A 22,496-nucleotide genomic window follows, 5' to 3' on the forward strand; every position below is an offset into this window, starting at 1 on the left:
AGGTAACTACCTACCTCTTTATTGCAAATGTTATTTTTTTCTTTAAATAATGATACGGATTTTCTCTATTTTTTCCAGTGAATAATGTGGTTTACTTCATTCCTGTAGTTTACCAAATATTCTTTCCATTTAATCTGTCTTCCAGTACATGAATGTTTCTTAAATTATAAGTCATGAACTTTTGTGTGGTCCAGGAAGAGGTCACAGCTATTAAACCACTCAGGGAACAGCCGGCTGGGAGCAGGGCGAGACCTGTCTCTTTCTACAGCAGCACCAGCCTGTGGGGCTTACGTGGCTTGTAAGTCTTTGCTGCAGCCTTGAGAGGTCTTAGGGGAAGAGGAGAGAGTTACTTTCAAATGGATTTTTTTTTTTTTCTTCCAAAGAGGGATGAGCTCTAAAGTGGGCCATGCTTGCAGAAAATTACATTAATTGAGAGTTTAATTACTTGAAATCCAATGTGGATCAAAGGTGTCTCATTTTAGCAGGTTTTCAAACAGGGGTGTTAGTACCGAAGAGTAAGCACTCTGTATTGGAAGTGTTGACATATATGTACAGTATGTGATTATCAGTTATTCCTACCTGTTCTTTCAGTCTCTGCTTCTACAGCGAATCTAGTGAAGTGAGTTTCTTCTGTGATAAAAGCATAATTAATCAGGCACTAGTCTGGTAATTTCTGGTAGGACATATATGTACCTATGGTTCTTCAGTAACTAGCTACTTTTAAGTTGTGCACCAGCAGTCCTGTTAGGCTGAACACTTTTGCCCCTTTCGTCTCCTGGCATCTTCAGATAATCAGGGTTGTAGTGCCATGTGTGACTTCGTGCCTTTTGCAACTCAGTGTGCAGAAGGTTTCTTGATGGTATGGATGATATTTGTTGATGTATCAGAGTTGCAAAAATTCTGCAGAGATTACAGCTATTCAGCAAGGGGTGCAAAGACAGGTTTTAATGCCTTTTTGTTGGTCATACAGTGTTAATCAACATTAATTTGAGTTGCAAATAGGAGCTAAGGGTTATAACTAATAAAAATAAGGTTGATATTTCTCCCTGTTCTCTTGCAGAGCATTAATTAATAGCAGTTGAAAACATTTATTTTCAAATCTTAAACTGATAATAATTCTACAGAGGTAGGAAAACCAGTGTTTCCATTTTCCCTGGATGGATAGCTTGCTTGCTCACAATTTATTATCCTTCTTTGAAGTAGAATCACCACATTTGTTTTATTTCCAGCTTGGCATCAAATAGATGCCTCAAATCACCTTGATTGATTGCCATCGTTTTCTCCAGCTGATTTTCTAATTACTGAAAGTTGTCTGGGAAATTTTAATTGTTCCCCTTTAATTTATTATAACTTTTTAAACTGCAAAATAAATAAAATATAGTTGGATTTTTTTATTTGACAGATGCTTTCTAATAATTACCTTCTCTTTATTTCTCAGCCTCAGTACAGTTTCCATGGCAGAGATCTGTTTCACATAACAAGGTGCCCTATTATATCAAGTAAGTTTGCCTTGATTCTTTTTTCCTTAAGTGTAAGAGAGGGTCTTATCAACATAACCTGGCAGAAAAACAAAGGTACTAGGCAGTAACTAGAAATGTTGTCAAGTGTTTCTACATAGTGTTATGCTGTGTCTACTATATATTTTCATATTTATTGCTTTGCATACTGTATAAATTACAAATATGTAAAAATAAATCAATGACAAAACCTAACTAAAAACCCCACTCAAACTAATAGGAAACAGCAGAGATGCTCCAGTGGAATACAGTTTTAGTATTCAAACAAGGCTTGTTCTTATGTGTGTGGCTCATCCAGAGTATAAACTGTAGAGTAAGAGGAAAGAAGCTGAATACATAATGTACTTAAAAATGCAAAGTTTATAACCGATAGCAGAACAGTGGTGACTAATAACCATAGAGCCCATTCATCATTTTATGCAAAATTCCTTTGGAAATAGACACGTGTTGACTGTTCTCCTGTCGTTTTCTTTACTTTATGGAAGTTTTTATAGTGCTTGATATTAAGGCAAATTTGACATTGATGTAAATATTGACAAAAATTGTACAAATACCTTGGTTACCAAGAGGAATGGTGGAGATACTTATTTTGAAAATAATAAGAAATAGTTATGGAGGTATGGAGATTCTGATGTGTTCCACTCAAAGCATTCCTTAGTTTTCTCATTCCATCAGCATTTATTTATGTACTGTTTGCCAGTAGTTTAAAGGTCAAAGATTGCAGCTTTGGGAGAAGGATAGCTTTTGCCAGAGAGGTAAATGAAATTTCAAGAAGGTACAGTGTATAGTAAGCCAGACCCAGAGTATTTCATTTTAGGCTGAAGGAAATCTGTGTTAAAATGTTATCAGTTTGAGTTTGGAAAAAAAGTAGGTTTTTTAAGTCTGTAGGATGACTATGAATTGGGCCTGCAGATAATTCATTCTAAAAGAAAATCAGTGAGGACTTTGTACTATTGCCTATTGCTCTGTCATAAATCTGAGAGCCACATTTTGTGCTTCAAACAATTTATGAGTGCTTGAGAGCTTTGAAAAGCAGGCAATGGTAAATCCGTGTCGATCAAACCTGTTGTCATCCTTCTTGAGGTGTGACGGTTGTTTCTAAACTGTGATATGAAGATTAATTTTTTCCAAGGGTCTGAGTAGGTAACTAGAAAAACAAAAAGCCTGCTGCAAAGATCCTTGAATTCTCTATAAAAACACTTGTACCTCTGTGGAAAAGTTTTTTAGGAGGAAACAGAAAGCTGTGACACACTGGAGGAGAGGTTCCTCCCTCAGCCCTGAGTGGAAGAGAAGAGGGCAGAGGTTGGATGTGGAGGCACACTGACTGCCCAGACTCAGACAGCAGTGCAATTAAAATGATCACACCTACAGTAGTAATTCAAAGAAAACACCGAAGTGTTAAACTACAGAGAACAAGAGGAAAACTACCCTGAAGCAGTCCTTTTTTTTTTTTTCTTGTGGGTATGTACTTAGTGGGCATTGAAAGATGGCAAGTGATATTGTTGCTCTACCTGATCAGAGCTGGTAGCTGAAGTTTGGAGTGTTTACCAGGTGTGAGTTGACCTGCAGAGAGGTCTGTGGGGCTTCCCAGTATGTTCAGAGTTGGAGGATAGAGATAGCATGGATAAGTCCTACCACCACAACAGATGGGACAGACTAAGATTGAAGCTTCTGATGTGTGCTAAGCAAAGCAAAGATTTTTAAGTTGAATATTTCATATGCATATTCTTTTTTCATACTTCATAATACATTTTTTTTGAGTTTCTGGGCATCTCCCTTGCCCCACCTCAGCCAGAGTTCAGTTTTTTGGAAATCTTTTTTTATCATGACTAGTTCAGAAGAAAGTAATTCTTTCCAGTGTGTACACTCGGTGCAATCCTGCAAGCACACAACTTGGTGGCAAAGTATCCACTGATACTGTGGGCTTGCTCTGATAGTAGTGTGTTGGCTGCCCTGGAGCTAGATTGGGGAATGAAGCCAGTCTGGACTGAGAAACAAACCCAGCATCTCTCAGAAATTGTTTTCATGGTTTTGCACAGGAAGTTTGATAAAGGGGAAGAAACATAGGGCAAGTTCTCTGAGGGTCGAGGTCTTTATAGAAGCAGGGACCACTGGTTGATTTTGAGGATAGTGTTAATGAAGTCAACAGAATTAACTACTGCATCTCAAAGAAGACTTCTCCAGGAATGTTTCCCTACTTTCAACATGATACATGCTTCTGAAGCAATGTCTTGATTCTTGTGTCATGAAAGAAAAGAATGATGTTACATGTAACCGGTAGGATTTATTTATCTTAAAAAACCTGAGGAGGAATACTGAATTTCAGTAGCTCCACAGTCTGACAAGCACACTGACCTTGGCAGTTTCCTTCATTTCTCATTGCTTACTGATCAAAACTTCAGTGTTGGCAGGAGCAGCTAGATAAAACAGTTGTGGAAAATGAAGCAGAAAAGAGCTGATTCTGAACTTCATTTGCTTTGGTATGATCAGACTGGAGAGTATTCCTAGCTTTAAATATTCTTTTAAATCTTCATCTATTCCACAATTTCAGATACAGTTTAAAGAAAGAACAAAAACAATGCTGACACAAAAGCTTATTTGATTGGAGTGAGCTTCTGTAATACAATTCAAGAGAACAGTCAACGGGATTTAATAGTGGTTGTTTATACAGAAAGAAATTCTGGGAAAAAGGCAGATAAACAATTTTCTTTTTTGTTTAATTGTACTAACATCTTTGAGGTGCCTTTGATGTAAAACACAACATGATTAGAAGGAACAGTTATGATGAGTCTCAATAACTCCATCATTTGAGAGCAATTATATTTACTGTCCTTACAGCAAGACCTGTAAGTTCAGAGAAAAGGTTTAAGGTACCAGTTGTTAATTTTATAGGATAAGGAAGAAAAACAGTAGAACAAAGAGAATAAAAGTATGATTCAACGATTAGGTGGCTAAAAAATTAGAATTTTTTAAGATTCATTTTGAAAGGGAAATAAATGCTAATTGAAGTCAGGCTACTTTAAATCTGAACAAGAACATACACTCTTCTTAGACAACTATAAATTCATACCTTTACTTCATTTTGATTGCTTTTTGTGAGTGTCTTTGAATGAGAAATGTAAAATATTCAGAAAGTGACATAGCTGCAGATGATGATGTAGTTGTACCTCTTAAGATGAGTATTTAAAAAAAATTACTGCACTCTTCACAGTTTTATTGCACATGGAGAATGGAGTGTAAAAAAAAATTAGGGAATTACAGCTGAGAAGGCAGGAGGGAGCACTTTAGGTAGCAATGAATCTGTAAGGAGAATGTCAAAATGATGCAAGACGTCTGTATTTTCAGATGAGCAGCATTTACTCTGTTTGTTTCCTGACGCCAGGGGTAACTTGCGTTTACATGCGTAAGAGAGAAGTGTCTCGGAGAAAGAGGTCCTTAGTGTGCCAGCACACCACGGTTGCTTTCGAGTCCAGTTTATTTTCCCCACCCCAATTACTAACGGTTGGCATGTCTGCCCTTTCTGAGGTTGTATTTAATCAGGTAACAGAAGCACATGAAAGATTAAAAAGCCAGTGTACAAACTCCTCTGCCCCATAAATTCAGACAGTGGCAGTCTGGGTTTGGGACATTTTAGAAAGGAATGACTATTCTATTTGGCTTGAAGAAGGATTTATAATTTATTGAGCCCAGGTTTATCAAGGTGCACCCTGGGCTATGGCAGATATTTGGTTGAACTGAACATACACACGTGATTTAGCCTGTTTCTTTTCTCCCCTTGATTGTCTTACTATGTAAAACAAGTTTGCCAAATGGTTTTGCCTCTGTTCATGTGATTTTATTTAGTCCTTTTTGCCTCCTGTTTGATTTTTTTTTTCTTAATGACAATTGATAGAAGTTTTTGTATTTCTGTAGTATTCTCTGCTGGAGTAGAATTCAATCAGTGAAAACCTGAATATATAAAATCTTGATGCTTTTAAAAAAATCTTAGCATTTCATTCTTTATAAAAGAGAATGGGACTAATGAGCAGTATGGAGGTGGATACAGCACAGCAGGCACAATATTTACTAATGCACTTTTGGTAATAAAAGTGTGAAGTTTTGACAAAAGGTTTGGCAAACTTGCATTGAATACATATTTCATAGGTTGGTTTGCAAAGGTTTGAGATTTAATAAGGAGAGTTTTCTGCTGTTGTTCATTTATAACTTTGAATCAGACAAATAAGACATGCTTGGCCTTTATAATGGAAAATTAAAAAAAGAAAGCCTATATTACATAGCACTTCAATAAAAATATTCTAAAGAGAAACAGAAAAATAAAGCTGACATTATGCATGATCATTAAACATCTTTGAGGAAAACACGATGAACAGAAAGGAATGTGCAGAAAACATAATTACCTTGGCGTTTCTCACTGTTGTTCTTTTAACTGTAATTTAAGTTTTCTTCAGCTGTGTACCTTTCAGTGCTATAAATTATTAGATATTTGTACTGTGCAGAAGAAACAAAAGGGTAATACAGAAAGGGTCACAGTGAGTTTAATCTCATGCAGGGGGAGCATTACACAGAGAGAGCAATTTCTTGGTGTAATCATTAAATTCATCAATATCAAACTCCATAGTCACCCTGGTTACTCTTCTGTAATCCTGCAAAGAGGCTGGCATCACCAACATCTTAAAAATCTCATTTTATCACCTCCTATATCAGATTCAACTTTATGGGGGATGGGAATAAAATGCTTTCTGCTTCTTTGTTTCTTTCAAGACTCTTTAGGAAGACTTTCTTGATGCTTGGCTTATGCCTGTGTGGGGAAGAGGGGGAATACTAATGGAACTGGGAAACTTAACTTTTTTTTCTTATTCTACTTATGTCCATAATCCCATTCTTATAAGTATTAAGAAGTATTTCCCTTAGAAGGGAAAATAAAATATGATTTGCAGAAAGAGATAATACAGGTTTCAGGTTTTGAGAGTTTCTTCAATTACCGGTTCCTATGCTGGTCTTTGTTTTCCATTAAAGAAATGCAGTAGTACATTTCTCTGGAGGGATTTCAAAATATCTGCATATAAATTGCTCCACCAACTTCTAATATACATTATCCTTGCAGTGCATTATGATAACTCTTTTTCACCACAAACCAGTATTTTCTAATGGGCTTAAAAAAAAAAAACCCACAACAAAAAACAGTATCTAGATAAAACACCATGACATGTTTATAAAGTGGGGATGTTGTTACGGCATTTGAAATTTGGCAAGGGCAGCAAAATTAGAGTTCCGAGTGCTGTTGATTCATTAGCAATCAGTAAAGATCCTGATTTCAGGTACTGTTTTGTGCAAATGACTACAGGAACAGAAAGCTACTTAACACAATGCCAGAGAACTGTTTCAGTGTCTGGTCTTGTGGTGTTTGCCAGTGATTATCAACATATAGGCCTTGTCTGTGCTAAGAAATGATAAAACCCCAACAAATCTGTCTCTAGTTTTCTTTCTTGTAGACAAAAAGCTGAAAAAGAACGAATAGAATTTTTTTTCACAACTCCACAGGTAGCTTGAAACGCCTGGAGATGTACAACTTACTCCATTCATTTCAGGACTGTTCACTTATTTCTAGAGTTCATAAGTTAAATGACATGCTAACTGTTTCTCAGCTCTTTATTTACAACCGGGAAGAGTTTTTAACATGGATTATCTTTGCCAATTATAATTAGAAAGCTGCCAGCAAATAAGGGAGGAAAACCAGATTGTAATGGTAAATGTTTGTCATTTAAACTTGAGAGCACTTCATTAATATGTAGTTTTTAAAATTTAGAATATTTTATGGTCATAATGTTTATTTTTGCACAAATGCATTTAGACTTTTTAAACTACACTGTTTTCTCATGTATCTATTCATGGATGTATGCTTTGTGCATGACTTATTGTGTCAGTAAGTTTTGGCAAAAGAGACTTAGGAGACTTTTACTCTGAATAACTCAGTCTTTTGATACTAACCAAAATAATAATGCTGAATGAATTCTCTTGGGGGTCAGTCAGTGAAATGCTTTTAATTCTTCCTTGGCTGAACCATGTGTGAAGATGTAACATGTTCACACCACTTGTGTTACTGCCCTGTAGACCAGCTCACTTCTGTCCTAGCAGAAATCCCTTCTTACGCCACCCACTGCGCAGAATGAAGTCTCGTAACCTGGGCTCCTGTACTAAAGTTCTTTTTATCCAGTGCAATCTACATGCAAGATGAATAGTGAGCTAAAGTGAAGCATTGTTCAGTTTCACTCAGAGTAAATATTGGCTCACTCTGCAAGTAGTTCTTCCTGAAGTTAGTAGCGTACTTGTCAGAAAAGGTGCTCCTTGGCTCAAGTGTCACTGTGACCTGGGACAGAACTGCCACAGTAGTTGTAACAGAGAGGGAAGACTGTAGATTTCTCTGCTCTTAGTTAAATGCCTGTTTTGAGTCTTTTCAGCAGTTCAGTGAGATGACTGAAAATTATAAACTTCTCATGTATTTTCAGAAGTTGTCATGTAAAATTCATTTTTTTTTGTCATCTAACTTCAGCATCATTCCAAATTTAGATTTCCATTAACTTCTCTGCAGGCTTAGTTTTCCATCATTGGGAGTTACAGATTGTTTTCTATAGAAAAATACAGAAAATGGCATTTCTTCATATTCTTAGCAGATAGTTGCTAGCAGGGCTGAATTTTCTGAAGACTTCCTGTTGTGTCTCTGTGGTAAAAACAATCCATCCATTTCTACCTAATTCCCTTCTGGGACTTACCAGAATTTACAGCCTCCAGAGGAATCAAGTTGGAGCTCTCTTCGTGATGTAGTAAAATCATTTTGCCTGGAAAATAAGTGGAGCACTTCTGTGATTGAATTGCATATTGCTTTAGTTGCTTCCTTTGTTTTAGCAACTCTTTAAATTAGCAGTTTAGCAGTTTCTGGTCCTTTGCTCTAAGGATGACATCTTTCACGTATACGTGTAAAATACAATATAAAGAATGTGTGTAATAATTGTTCATCAGTTTCCTTGTTCTTTAAGGTCTGATGTCTTGTATGTTATTCGTGTTTACTGAGCAAGGTATTGGAGAAGCAGGGGAACATCCAAGTCTGCATTTACCCATGAGCAATAACTGGCAGGCAATAGTAACTACTGCAGTGCATATTTTAGAATAGGTTGCTATGTCATGAACTTGCATAAAAAGGAGCTACGAGATCCCGGTCAGAAAGATCTCCCCCAATTTCATCACATCTGTTTCATCTGTTATAGACCATCCAGTACTGTAAAGTTTCTGAGCGCTTTTCTCAGTGCTTGATCTGCTTGTGTTAGTCTTACATCAATAACACAAAAGCTACCGTAGCTACAGCAGACAAAGATGGATCTTATTTCAAAGAGCTGCTTTACAAACCAAATCACCAGAAAGCACTTTATCTTGCATGCCTCCTGTTTGGAGCGCCTAATAAAATGACTCCTTTCTCTGACAGTTTTATTTGTAGCATAGGAAGGTTATCTGCACACCCATTTTTTCTTCCTGGGAAAATCAATTTGTGTCCACATATAAGTCTCTGCATATTATGAAATTGTTATCAAACAAAACTTTGCATTAAGAAATGTCACTGTTGAGAGTGATTCCTCCCCTCTTCCCCAGTTCTTTATAGCTCTTTTTAAATTTACAGTCACTTTTTTCCTCATCTCTGCCCAGAGTAGTCTGGCTTTGGTGTCTTCTGTCTTAAATGAAACCCATCCATGGAATACATTCGGTTGTGGTAGCAGCACTGCCCATGGCAGTGGAGTTGCTGCCTCCTTTGACCTGAATGGACCGTTGAGCTGGTGATTCACTCACTCTGAGCCCACTCCTCTTCTCTACTGGATCTGTGTTTGGGATTGCTCAGCTGTTACAAATGGTTTCTTGCTAGGTGTTTTGGGATGGGGCTAGCACAGTCGTGTTCACCTTGTGTAGTCATTTAGCAGCTGTCAGGTAGTGCTGACTTTTAGGTAATTATAGACAAGCCTGGGTGAAGGGATTCTCTCACCTTTTTTCAGTTCCACCAGATGATGTTCATTGGGCTTCCTTTCTCACATAATCTATGTGGCATACAGAAGAAATGAGTGATAGGCTTTTAAAACCCATTAGTCTGTACACAGTCTGGCACAAATGTATCTCTCTTTCAAATAAAAATAGAAACATAAAAATATTTTCTGGTTGTTATTAGGTATAAATTTCATGTTCTGTGTTTTTCTGTAAAGAGAAGATTTAGCTGTTCAGGTATTTACTGCATTAAATGGAGAAATAAGGGGATAATGCAGGATACAGAGATTTGGGATATCTCCACTTTTTTATGCTTCTTGTTAAGCACACGCAAAATAGAAAAAATAACATGGCGTGTTGTCATGATTGAAGTGGTTTTTAGTCTTTCAGATAAAGCTGCTGTTGAAACTATGTACTTAAAGCATAGAATTTCAGTAATGAAACTGTTGTTTGTTCTCAAACCTTAGAAGCTTGATTTAAGGAAAAAGTTTGATTGGTAAGATCAGCCCTTATTCATTGCATATGGGTTTATAAATTACTTAGAAGCTGGAATCTAAATTGCAATTAAATCTGCCCACATCCTAATTAAGCATTACAGATGTGTACTGGAGTATATCGGGGGGGGGGGGGGGGGGGGGGGGGGGGCAAGGATTTATCCAATTATTTAACTATTTTTTTTATTTTTCTTTTTTAAATTAAAAAAAAAAAAAGGTCTCTGGACCTAGCAAAATTTAACAATTTATTGCAAGAAAAGAATTTCAAATCAACTTCTGCTATTGATCCATTGTTGCTTGTGTAGAGAGGAGTTTGCTGCAAATAAAACTTTGCACTTCTGCTGTGCTTCCCAGGTGAGATTCTTGCAGCACCCCACAAGTAGGAAGTAGATTCCTTCATGGAAACATATTTTTTAATGCCAGAAAATAGTGAACTGAGAAATAAAGGCCGCAATTTAGCAAAGTTTTTACCATCACAGCTAATATTGAAATGAGAGTTTCTAAGGCAGTAAACAGGATTTGGCTTGGCTAAATTGCATGTTGTTTACATGCAGTGTTTGCACTAATAGTTCAGCATTTAAAATTGTGAAATGTATTTTTATATATACATGTAAAGTTTATGTCACAGTACTGCCACCTACCTTTACTTTTAACATGGACATTTGAAAGTGTTTTAGTTAAGTCTTTTCTCAGAAAATCCTTAGAAATCCTTTTCACTTATGATGTTGGTAGTAAAATCAGCAGTCTTGGTCAGGGATTTTGGGGGGTTTTTTGTTTGTTCATGGATTTGATTTTTTTGGGGTGGGGTTCTTGGTCAGGCAATTTGAGGTGAAGCAATGCCCTTAAAACAAGCTTTATTAAACTGATGACATATTAGATCAATTTCTGTGAGCAGTTGCAATGGGTTTTTTCAACAGAAATCAATTCTGTATGGTCAACATGATAACGATGGCATCCTGCTTAACCTGATAGTGCAGATATTTGGCAGCTTCAGGACTAGTTTTGAGGTTGTTAAGTAAGTTGATTGGTATGAAACATTATATTATATTTTCTGTTCCTATTTACTGTAGCAGTACATGTTCTTCATTCTAATATACTGTAGTTTTTTTATACGAGGGTTTTTAAGAATGCGGGACAGTCAGTTGCCTTTACCTTGGCACAGCACCAAACCCAGATACATCCTTTTTTGTTGTCTTCATGATGATTTATTGGTGTGCCCCTTCCAGGGAAACGTAATTGTCAAGCTACTTGTTTTTGAAATTACTTTTCTGGACAAAAATAAACATAGGGTACTTTTAAAAGTGTCCCTCTAGAAACTGCAAAAACACTGATTTAGATACTGGGATGCCTTAGCTTTGGAGTTCAGCATATCAGAGCCTTGACCACCTCATTTGGAATTTGAAACATGAATGCAATTCATGAGATAATATTATCAAACTGAAACCAAATAAAAGTTTCAGTTCAGGAAAATGTGTTCAGATGTAAAGATGTACTTCAGTGTTCTGAATTGGGGAGGATTTACTATAGTGTTTCAAAGTCAGTCAGGGTCTAGCAGAAGATGTTTTGATCACGTTGTGTAGATCTTGTTTAAATGTAATCATGTGCAGGCCTTCTCCCTCTTTTCAGTTCTCTACTAGGGAATAATCACAAAGAGGGGAAAACAATATTTATACCTTCTGTATTAATAGGGAATACATATTTTGTCTATGAACTTCCATGAAAAACACCTCACAAATTTGTGATGGTGCCAGATATACAAATGAGACCCATGGCAGAGAGTTAAGCCTAACGATAGGGAAAAGCTGACTGCAGAGACCTAGACCAGACTTAAAGCTGGAAAGGTTCCGCTGCTGTATGGAATGTAAAGTGGGGATCATATCCCCTCTACAGAGACCCAATGCATGCACTTTACACTAGTGTATCTTGAAGGGTAACGTAAAGAAGCACCCTCAGCACTTTGGAGCCTGCATCCCCTTTGTGGTACCTGTCCTGTCTCTGCAGCTCTTTGGAGCAGGCATCTTCTATCCCACTGTTTTGTACCACCTAGCATAAAAGGGTTCATTCTTGATTGGTTTCTAAATTTAAAAAAAATAAAAATCAGTGATGATAAATTATTGTGCACCCACTGAGGTACAGCCGTTTATATATACCAACTGAAGATACATTCCACTACATTTAATGGTAAAGTGACATTTAAAGTCATTATTTACAACCAAGTATACCTGTATGTAAAAAAAAAATATGTGTGCACATTAACAATTTTTGAATGGAAACAAAGGTGAAATAAATTATATTCTTTGCTCATTACTGTTAGATTGGCTAACCTAGCATAATTTTATTTTCATCATTAACTTTTAAAGGGAATGCTATGATCTTTTTAATGTAAATTCTCTAATTAATTTTCTTACAAATCTAATTCAAATGTAAATACTTTGTGAGGCAAGAATGTGCAATCATTCTAGCAATTAATATTGATAAATACAAGTAAAATGTGACTTGTAGAAGAGAAGTGGTGATTTCAGTAGATCTGACATGTTTTGACCCCTATGGCTGCATACTTGAAACCTTGGTGAATTGAAACAGCAGCGCTAAATGGTGGGTTAAGTGATGCTGCCTATTGAATTTCTGTTCTGTGAGCACTAGTGTAGAACACACCCCCCTAAATGAAGATACCTATTGATCGGGTGTGTGACCAGTGTGTGATCAGGCTTTCCATTAAATGTGTTACAGGTAAATCTTAAAATCATTGTATGTGTTCTGATACATTCAGATATGCAATGAAGTTTGAAATAAAACCTCTAATTTTTTTTATTTTTAAAGTGTTTTTACAAATATTTTTATTGGGCTACAGCAGCAGAGAATTTTGCATTTTAACCTTATTAGTGTGCCTCTTACCTGCAAGGTCAGAGTTCAACTGATACAGTCACATTTAGAATCAAGGGTAAATATTGTTAAATGAGGGTGGGCCATTGTCTGTCTAACATTGTGATTAAAAAATCAAGGAGCTGAGTGGCACAGATCATGCATTTTAATTAAAGAGCTGAGGGATTTCTCACCACTAAACACAGAAAATCAGAATATCTTTGGGTTTTTGTTCTTCGGAAGTGTGTATGTGTGTTGCCTGAAACTTTGATTACCTCATTCTTTTTTAGTCATGAGACACAGACAACCTGTTGGGATCATCCTAAAATGACTGATCTCTTCCAGTCCTTAGGTGAGTGCATTTCTTAAAATAAACCATTATGTGATGTTCATTCCATGAGCAAAAGCTGCATTTGTATGCTGACCACGTCCAAGTTGCCATGAACTGTGTGTAACACAGCATTTCCCACTTTGCGATGATGCACTCTTTGCACGAAACCTACTGCCTTGATCACGTCATGTGTACTGCCTTTCAGTAGTATTAATTCTGAACAATATGTTCTGAGTCTATGCTTTAATGCAGTATCTTGTTTGTTTATTTTAAATCCACGAGGGATCATCCAATGATGCAGGCTGTCTGCATGTTTAAAGCAGGATGCTGGTCTGCAGGGAACTAATTTTTGCAATAAATCAGAGCAGCTATGCTTTCAGTAAAGGCTAGACCAAATTATGGTACAACTACTTCAACATGCCATGCTTTTTTCACATTTGCTGTGAAATCTCTCTTTTTAAGGAACAAATGGGTAAAATACTGTTAAGTGAGGAAAAACGTTACTATACTCATCAATTTCTAAAATAGAGTTTATGGCTATCTGACTGTCCCGTGCAAAGCACTGTTTCCAAAGTCATGGCATAGAAATTATAGCTTAAAAACCCAATTTTTCTCTGTTGCTGTGATCTTTGCAGCCCTCTTTCCTGTACGTTGTCTGATGGAGTTGTAAATTATTTGAGATACTGTATTTGAGCACTTGTCTGGAAACTACTTAACACTACATAATATGTATGTAAAACTCTATTATATGTATATGTATTACCTGTGCCAAGATAGTGTCAGGATTTCTGGTGTGCCAATCTCTGAAGGCCCTGAACTGTCAGAGTCAGGAGGCTTTCCCTGCAGATGAATTGGACTGAGGTCTCAACTTCTCAGTTTGTTTTATTTGTTCTGATATATCTTATTAATTCTTTGCAGAGAAGTGAAGGGATATCAGACTTCTTCCAAACTGTTAAAATTTATATGTAAAGGAAACTCTATTTTTAGGGCTGCTTATATTTCTGTTCTGCTGTTTCAGCTGACTTGAACAACGTACGCTTCTCTGCCTACCGTACAGCCATCAAAATCCGAAGACTGCAAAAAGCACTGTGCTGTGAGTTTGGCCTTTAAGACAAAATGTTTCTCTACAGTACTTGGGAAAGGAGGGTCAGCTTAAGTCTAACAACATTAATGTTTAACAAGAAACCAGATGCATCCTTGATAGATCGTCAACCAATAAAACGGCAGGAACAACTGCCAATAGTATGTGTCATTATTGCAAATAAAATCAATTAATGAAAAAAAAGGTGCAGCAGGTAAGTTGAAATGGTATGCCCACTAAGAATACTTTGAGAAGTGATAGGAGAATAAATATTAGACCTCTTGACTATCGCATATTGTTCCTGATTACAAGCTGATACAAATCAGTGTGAAATTATGTGAGCTAAAATCATGACCCTTGACATAAACTCAGGTATTTTGTCATATTTTAGAGAGTTGGATTCCTTTTTTTGTGTTTGCTGCTAGATATAACTTCAAAAATATTCCTCCCTCTGAGAGAATATCTTGCTGTGTGAATTCCAGTTAAAGAGGACTTCAGGCTGCTCAAAGTGTGAGGGGGAAAGATACAGATCTGTATAGTTGGTTATAGGTAATTGGTATTGCTGTACATTTTAATCACAAAAAGCTACTAGGACAAAGCAAACTGCTATTATTAGCAGTAGTAGTATGTGTATATATATTGGGATGTGGGAAAGGGTCTTAAATTCAGATAGGTAATAACAATGCATTTGATATGCACATTGGATGCTCTGTGTTGGCATTTGTCCCTGTTCTTAAACAGTCTAATAATTCAGCCACAGTCCACTCTGAAGAGTGCATAGATTTCATCATCGGGAAGGGATAGGTGTCTACTGAGTAGGCTCAGCTGTCTAAACTACTTCATGTTCTGTTCTATATTTGCTAGGTATTTAAAAATCATTTGATATTATATCACAATGATGGTTTAATTCAGCAGCAAGTTGCATGACTACCATGTTCAAAGCAGCCTCAGAAGTGATGTATCAGGATATCTTTTTCTGGCCTCTGGACTTGGGACTTCTCTGAGTCACATAACAAGTACCACACTGGGGTTCTGGGCTCTTGCCTGGTCTCCTGTGCAAAGCAAACTCAGAGTACACTTTGGCGTCATCCTGCCACTGGTACTTCTGCATTGTGCTTGAGAATCAGGATGAGAAAAAAAAAGATGGTACCTTCTTGGGAAGCTGAGCTAGATTGTAACTGCTCAATATTTATTTTAGAGAAAAGGAATTGAATAGTTTGTTGTAATACTGAAACGGTTTACATTATAGAGAGAGGCAGGACACAAAGACAAGGAAGATATCTGAAAGGTCAGAAAGCTTAGAAGGAAGTGAGATTTTGTGAGAAGGCAGAGAAGAGGTGTGTGGAAGAAAACTAGCTGAAACATAGAACTGGAGAGATTAAAATGTACAAAAAGGAAGGAGTACAAAAAATTGTTTTGTAGAGATGATGAGGGTATGAATTTTTAAAACTATTAGGACTATGAAAATACATAAAAACACACATCTACCAGAAGGAATATAGGGTGAAGTATTAAAAGAAAAGGAAACTGGACAATTTTGGAAGGAGATGTGTATTGTCAATGAGTGTGAACGTCACAGATTTTAGACCTTTCAAACAGTCTTGGCAACAGCTGGTATAAAAAAAGTTGTACATAACCAAATTTTCTTGTTTAAATTCAGGAGTCCTTTCTGTGGAAGGACTTTTCAACCCTGAAAGGTGTACAATACTGCAGTCTGAGTAGGAACACAAGAAGGGCAAAGCTATCCTAAAGATGCAAGCAAGGAAGGAGTTGTGCAAAGAGGGGTCCCTTCTCACCCCCCAGGTGGTTAGTTTTCCTTCCATCCTAGAAGACAGCAGTCTGATCTTGGCAGTACCTTCTTGGCTGGACTTCAGATATGCATTATACCAAATTAAGCTGTGCCTGAGATGGTAGCCAGTTACTCCAGAAAGCTAGAATGCATCTGTGAAACAGCACAGGCTCTTGGTAGTACCTCACAGCTACTTCTTGGTATGCTGTGCTGGCTTCTCACAGAATTTCAAATCAAGTTCGAGATCTTGAGTTCAAGGTCTTACATTTGGAAAAAAAACAGAACCTGTTCTTTGAAAGATTGTCTGATGGTATTGAAAGAAAAACTGTATTTCTTTGGCGTAGCCTAGAGCTGCTCTGTGCAAGAGATACGGTCGCAGCCAAGTCTCCCAGCAAGACTAAAAGTGTCATGAGCTTTCTGCATATCAGTGTGCAGGGTATAAAGTATGTATCAACATGTACCTGAAAACCAAAAGCAAAGCAAGAAACTAGAAAGCAAAGTAAAATTCTCCTTGTGTGTGCTGCTCCCGAGGGAAGAGTAAAAAACAGACTGCACATGATGGATGCTAATCAGGCTGCCTATTTCTGACAGGCATACGGATTGTCTAGCGACCCGTATAGAGCAAACTTCACTTTCATTACTTCTAATAAGCTTTGAGGAGGAACATACTTACTGCTCTTGCTTTTACTGCAAAATATATCGATTTCTGTAATAACTGCAATGATTAGCTCTCGTCATTCACAGATTTCAAAAGTGCTCTCCTACTGAAGTGAATATTGCGTCCAGTTTCAGGGGAGGGAGGGAGGGAGGTGAAAGGAGGACAGAGGGAAGTAGTAAGAAGTAAAGAGAATATTCCAATTTGAAAGAGCCAGGAGTAAACCTGTCGTCTCTATAGAGCCAATCTGCCTTGTTGTTTATGAAGCTGTTTGCTTACTCCATCTCTGTGTCCTTATTACATGCACATATTTGACCAAGGATTGGTGCAACTTGTGAGACCACAACATTGTGGGTTTTTAAGAAAGACATTGCACGTTATCCACAAAACTAAATGCTACAAGAATTTTTTGTCTCTGAACAGGAACTCTTTATGATCTGGCACAATTTTAAGACCACCTTCAAAAAATATTATCAGTGCTGTTCCTTTTGCAATTGTTTGCCTGGCTGATTATTTCTTGCCAGGGAACAGATCAAATTGCTTTTGACTGTGATGATTCTCAGCCTGATTATGTCCCATGAAAGGCTTCTGAGATAGCTAAAACACAGCATGTGCTAGCACCTCCTCTCTGAGGAAGGGGAGAGTGGTTAGACCCTATCTAGAATTCTGTTCTTGACTTTTATTGGTTGGTGGGTTTGTTTTAAGGTAGGGGAAGAGTCATCTTCTGTGCCCCTGCCATTCATTCTCTGGTCTGATTTACTTTAGCCTTTCATTGTATTTCCTGTAATTTTAACTGTGGATGGTTTTTAAAGATGTTTGGATGCAGAATGCTTTAGAAAGGCTTATGTGCTAAAGCAAATAAAATGTCAAAACAAATCTCTAGAAAATGAGGTCATTATAAACTCTAAAATGTGACAAATTGCTGTCACAGCTGCAGTATGTGTGTAACTGCAAAGGCCTTTTTGGTGAGAACTCCAAGGGTGCAGCTGAGCAGAATGCACAATCCCACTTGCACCTGATAAGATTCTGACTTTGCAGTGAGGACTGGTAACACAGTATTAGTGCTATACAAGCAGGTTCAGGAGTATGTAATTTGAGATTTGTACTTTGGAAAACTTTGCTGATGCCAAATCTCTCTCTGAGTCTTTGGCCTCTGTAAATGTCAAAAAACCATGGTTCTGGGGAAGTTATTCTCTCCCACTCTCCCCACCCTCCTTGAGAAGTGGGAAAGTAGAATCATGTTTCATCTTCTGTTTTTTGGAAGGTAGTTTCCTGCAGAGACTAATATGTGTCTATGTACCTACATGTGTTTATTTTGCAGAAAGCCAAGAAAGACTGCAGGTTGGAAAGAACAAATTCTTAGCTTCTCTGTCTCAGATTATGTGAGGCAGATGTACTGAGAGCACTTCCCCACTATAGCAGCAGCAGAACGGGGCCAGAGGGAGTATCCTGTGTTGCAGCTATAGTGGACAGCTATGCAGCACCAGGCCCTGACTATAATATTTTATTCTCGTGCAGCATACTTTAGCTTGTTTTCAAGAAATGATATTGCCCCAGATACTGAAGTGTAGTACTGGAAGGCAAAAAGGGAACAAAACCACCATGTATATTCAGAATTCTGTCACAGAACTCCTCTAGGTGATTTAAAATTTAAGAATGCTAATAGCAATATCAACTGCACAAGGCTAAGGAACGAACATTAAGGCATACTGGACTAAAAGCGAGACCTGTGTAGGCTTTCCTCAGCCATGCAGTCTTTTGCAGGAACTGCTAGCATTCATAAGGTCTTTCTAACACAAAAGCTCCATAGCAATGCCTGCCTATTTTCTGTGGGGTTACAGCAGCTTCAAATTTGCCATTAGCAGCTGCGTATCATTACTTGCTCCTGAGTCACTCACTCACATCTGCTTGAATCGTGCTGAATGACATGGTTTCTGTTTATAGTTTTCCTTTGGGAAAGTCTCCTCGCTACAGAAAGGAAAGAAATGACCTTGTGTCCATTTTTTGGTTAACAGCAGGATCGGTCGTTCAGCACGTTTGAGCAGATGCAGAATGGTACCGCAAAAACACAGTAAAAGCTGTGTACAGTAGGCTTCATGCCAGCAATGTCATGTGAGTCTCAGGTTAGCTTTTCCCCATCTGCATAGACACAGTTTATTTAAAACCTTTCAGAAATGGAAATGTAATGAGAAAATAATTCCTCTTTACATCAGACCAATCCAGCTGTGCTGCTAGTGGGTAGACCTTACGACGACAGGGTAACTGCCTGTACCCAAAGTTCATTCAGCCAGGTGAGTGCTGAAGTAAGCAGGGATGAAAGTAATTTCTTCTCGTTATTCTCCATGAATGTCATCATCAAAAAGTGTAAGTTTTGCTTAATTTGCATTAGTACAGCAGCAGAGTTTCCTTTTAGTATGAAAATACTGAAAATACCTCTCCTGATTCCCTCTAGAATCTGTTGGCAGAAATGTGAACATGAGATCTTAATGCCAGCAGATAAAGACATGAAGTTAGCATGCTTACTCCAGTGTCTGTTGAATTGCTGTTTTCAAGGATGGTTATGTTAAGCCAAGCCCAAAGGCTACAACTTTCTGGCATTCCAAGTTTTCACTGGCTTTAAAAAGGGGTTTGGGTGCTATCAGTCTGTTTTAGGAAGCTGCTTACCTGCTTTTAGCCAACCACTAAGTACCTCACAAAAACAGGTTGGAAAAAAACCCCACAACAAATAAAACCCCAGCAAATTGGTTGCAGTTATTTTGAGGTATGTTTGCTTCTGTAGGTCATGAAGGAAAAGCATGAAAAGTGTCCATCTCTCCTGAGAGCAATATTTATGTGATTGAATAGCATGTTATAGTTTTGCACCTGGCTTCACACCCCTCCCTCCACCCCTCAAAAAGGTAGTCCCTGTTGCATTGTGATGTGGGGTGGTTTTGTTTTGTTTTTAAATATGCCTGTGAGCCTTTTCCAGTGTATTACATATTTTCCAACTACTGTAGAAGATTATGCTGCAGTGTACTGCCGAATACTTCAGCTACCTCAGGTCAAACTAGCGGCAAGGTGTTTTGCTGCAATTAGCAGTGCCTGTTTGGTAAATACATGACTGGCATTTGTTTGCAAGACCAAGAGATGGGCTTTAAAAAAGAAAACAAAAAAGAAAATAAAAAGCAAACAAATGTAGACCCTTGCCAGTCTGATGCTGTAAAGTTAGAATAGAATGTACTGATGTCAGTGAGGGAGAGGGAAAACAAGGGCTGTGAGGTGCTGTTTCTCATTTTACAAGGATGTGAGGAAGGGTAGATTGGGGAAGAGGATTAGGAATGTAAACTTCTTTTGGTCCATAACCTTATTTTTTGGTAGATGATCATTAAGTTTGTGACAGAACTGCCCATAATGGTTAGGGTTGTCTTTTTTCTGCTCTACTTATTTTCCAGCCCAAGCTAGACTTACCTGATTTGCACAGTGTGTCCTTCTGGGGTGCTTATTTGACATTATTGGTGCACAGCAATTTTACAACACATCTGAGATTGTCATGTTTCATTTGCTTTGAGAGATGACGTTTATAGTGTAAATGTGTTACTGGCTCTCCAGAAACAGCTCTGAGCTTGGAATTTACTTCAACTTCATGTTCTATACACTGTAGCAAGCATACTAATATATTGCAACTATGTTTTTTGCTAAAGTCCTCGCTTCTGTTAAAAAAAGTCACTGAGGATTACTCCACCCTTTGACTTACATTGTTCTTCCTTCTATTACAGCAAAGTAAGTTTCCTCTTTTCCACTTTGTTTTGAAAAAGGAATTAGAAGAGCTCTTGACAGCTTTTTATTTTCACCATGCAAAACCCCAGATTTTCACAGTCACATTTGTGTGGTTTTAGGATCAAAACCCTTATCACCTGTAGGATATCCATAGCATCACCAACTGCTTATAGAAAGAATCCTGTAATAAAGGAGATTAAAATATTTTTCATGAAAACATACCATTTAGTGTTCTGGAAAACTACAATAAATACTTCCCTTGTGTCCCTCTCCCTGCTTTCCTTTAAGCCCTAATTTAGCAAAAGGTGTTCAGTTAATCAGGCCTCAGTACATTCCTACTACATTTAAGGTAACATTGTTATCTAAGACTTTGCTTTGCTTTGTATTTAAGCAAAAGTTATAGTCATTTAATAGGATTCTGCTTTATGGTAAATCTGTAGAATCCTCTAACCTAGTGAACTCCCAGTGTGCATACATCTGAAGTTAGGGTCATCTAATTACACACACTACCTCAGTGGCTTAATTTTTAAATGTTCTTCCGAGCTGTGCTGCGTCATTATGGTGTTCTTGATGATTCTGTTTTTTTAAATGTATACAGTACCAAAATGCTGTTGACTTCTCACAGAGAACAGTTTTTCACTATAATGTTACTAAATGAAAGGTACTTCTTGGCTAATTGACTGCAGTGTTTGCTACAATACACACATGGACAAGTATTGTGAGTGCTATGCTTGAGCATCTATATTCACAGAATCACAGAATCATCAAGGTTGGAAAAGACCTTGAAGATCATCTAGTCCAACCATTAACCTAACACTGACAGTTCCCAACTACACCATATCCCTCAGCGCTATGTCAACCTGACTCTTAAACACCTCCAGGGATGGGGACTCCACCACCTCCCTGGGCAGCCCATTCCAACGCCTAATGAAGACCTGTTTTCTTTTTCTTTTTTTTTTTTTTTTTTTTGTTAGTGGATCTATTGGACCTGAACACAACAAGTGAAGTTTTCAAACAGCACAAGTTGAGCCAAAATGACCAATTGATTGGTGTCCAGGATGTGATCAGCTGTCTCACTACCATCTACAGTGGACTTGAAGAGAAACACAAAGATATGGTGAATGTTCCTCTCTGTGTAGACATGTGTCTTAACTGGCTACTCAATGTATATGATAGGTAAGTAACAAGTCTTTATTCACAGTGTGTACCCCAGGAATTTAATGTAATATTAACAAAGTAAAAGCCATGGAGATAGAATTGGTAATTTTTGCATATGTGACTTATAAAAAATGCTAGACTTATAGGTCTGTTGTATAGTTTTTCTGAGTTACTTTCTTGAGCAAGTGTCTATGATAATAGAAAAATTATAAAGCCTTAAGAAGGTCTTTAATAAAAAGTTATATCTTTTGATATTTTTGATTCTGTAATGAAAGTGCAGTTGCTTGCAATGCGGTGTTTTTTATGCTGTCCTGCTCAGATAACCTTACACTGCTTTTATACTACTACCAAGGAAACACTGAAAGGATTTCAAGAAACGTATATGTGAGTAGAGAACTGGGTACACTGCTTTAGCTGTGTTGCTACTGTAAATGTTCCAAATTGCCCAGATTGTTTGCCATTTGTACCAGATCCTATATCTGCTGCAGGTGGGGACAGTTTTGTTATTTATTTTACACTTAGTTACTTGCATGCCATAATCCTGGCAGAGCTCCCTGTCCTGAATCCTCTGTTGAGTGGTGGTTGTTATGATCTCGGCGCTAAAGCCTGTCTGATTTTGGAGGGTCAGTGGTCTCCTGGTCCTGGCTCACTTCCAGCAGATGCAGCTCCTGCCTTATATCAGTTCTGAGTGCTGGTGCTATGTGATCCACTTGCCCTGGTCCTGGCAGCAAAGTTGTGTTTGCCTCAAGAATGTTTCAGGATACTTTACTGTAAGAACTTGTGGGTTTATTTAAATGCAGATCCGCTATTTCCAGGGAGAGCACTAAGTCT

The 22,496-nt window shown here is 37.7% G+C and overlaps 1 protein-coding gene across 6 annotated transcripts in view; it reads left to right on the forward strand.

Annotated features, from left to right (window-relative positions):
• Positions 1-22,496, forward strand: part of UTRN (utrophin) — a 387,283-nt gene that overhangs the window by 306,307 nt on the left and 58,480 nt on the right. For all 6 annotated transcript variants that reach the window (XM_074818672.1, XM_074818673.1, XM_074818671.1 and 3 more), the window contains 4 exons: positions 1,439-1,499; positions 13,186-13,247; positions 14,245-14,319; positions 21,482-21,683. In XM_074818672.1, coding sequence (XP_074674773.1) covers positions 1,439-1,499; positions 13,186-13,247; positions 14,245-14,319; positions 21,482-21,683 — 400 coding nt within the window. The remainder of the gene's footprint in view (positions 1-1,438; positions 1,500-13,185; positions 13,248-14,244; positions 14,320-21,481; positions 21,684-22,496) is intronic.

This window comes from Strix aluco, chromosome 3 (assembly GCF_031877795.1).
Source record: "Strix aluco isolate bStrAlu1 chromosome 3, bStrAlu1.hap1, whole genome shotgun sequence".
Classification (NCBI taxonomy): domain Eukaryota; kingdom Metazoa; phylum Chordata; class Aves; order Strigiformes; family Strigidae; genus Strix; species Strix aluco.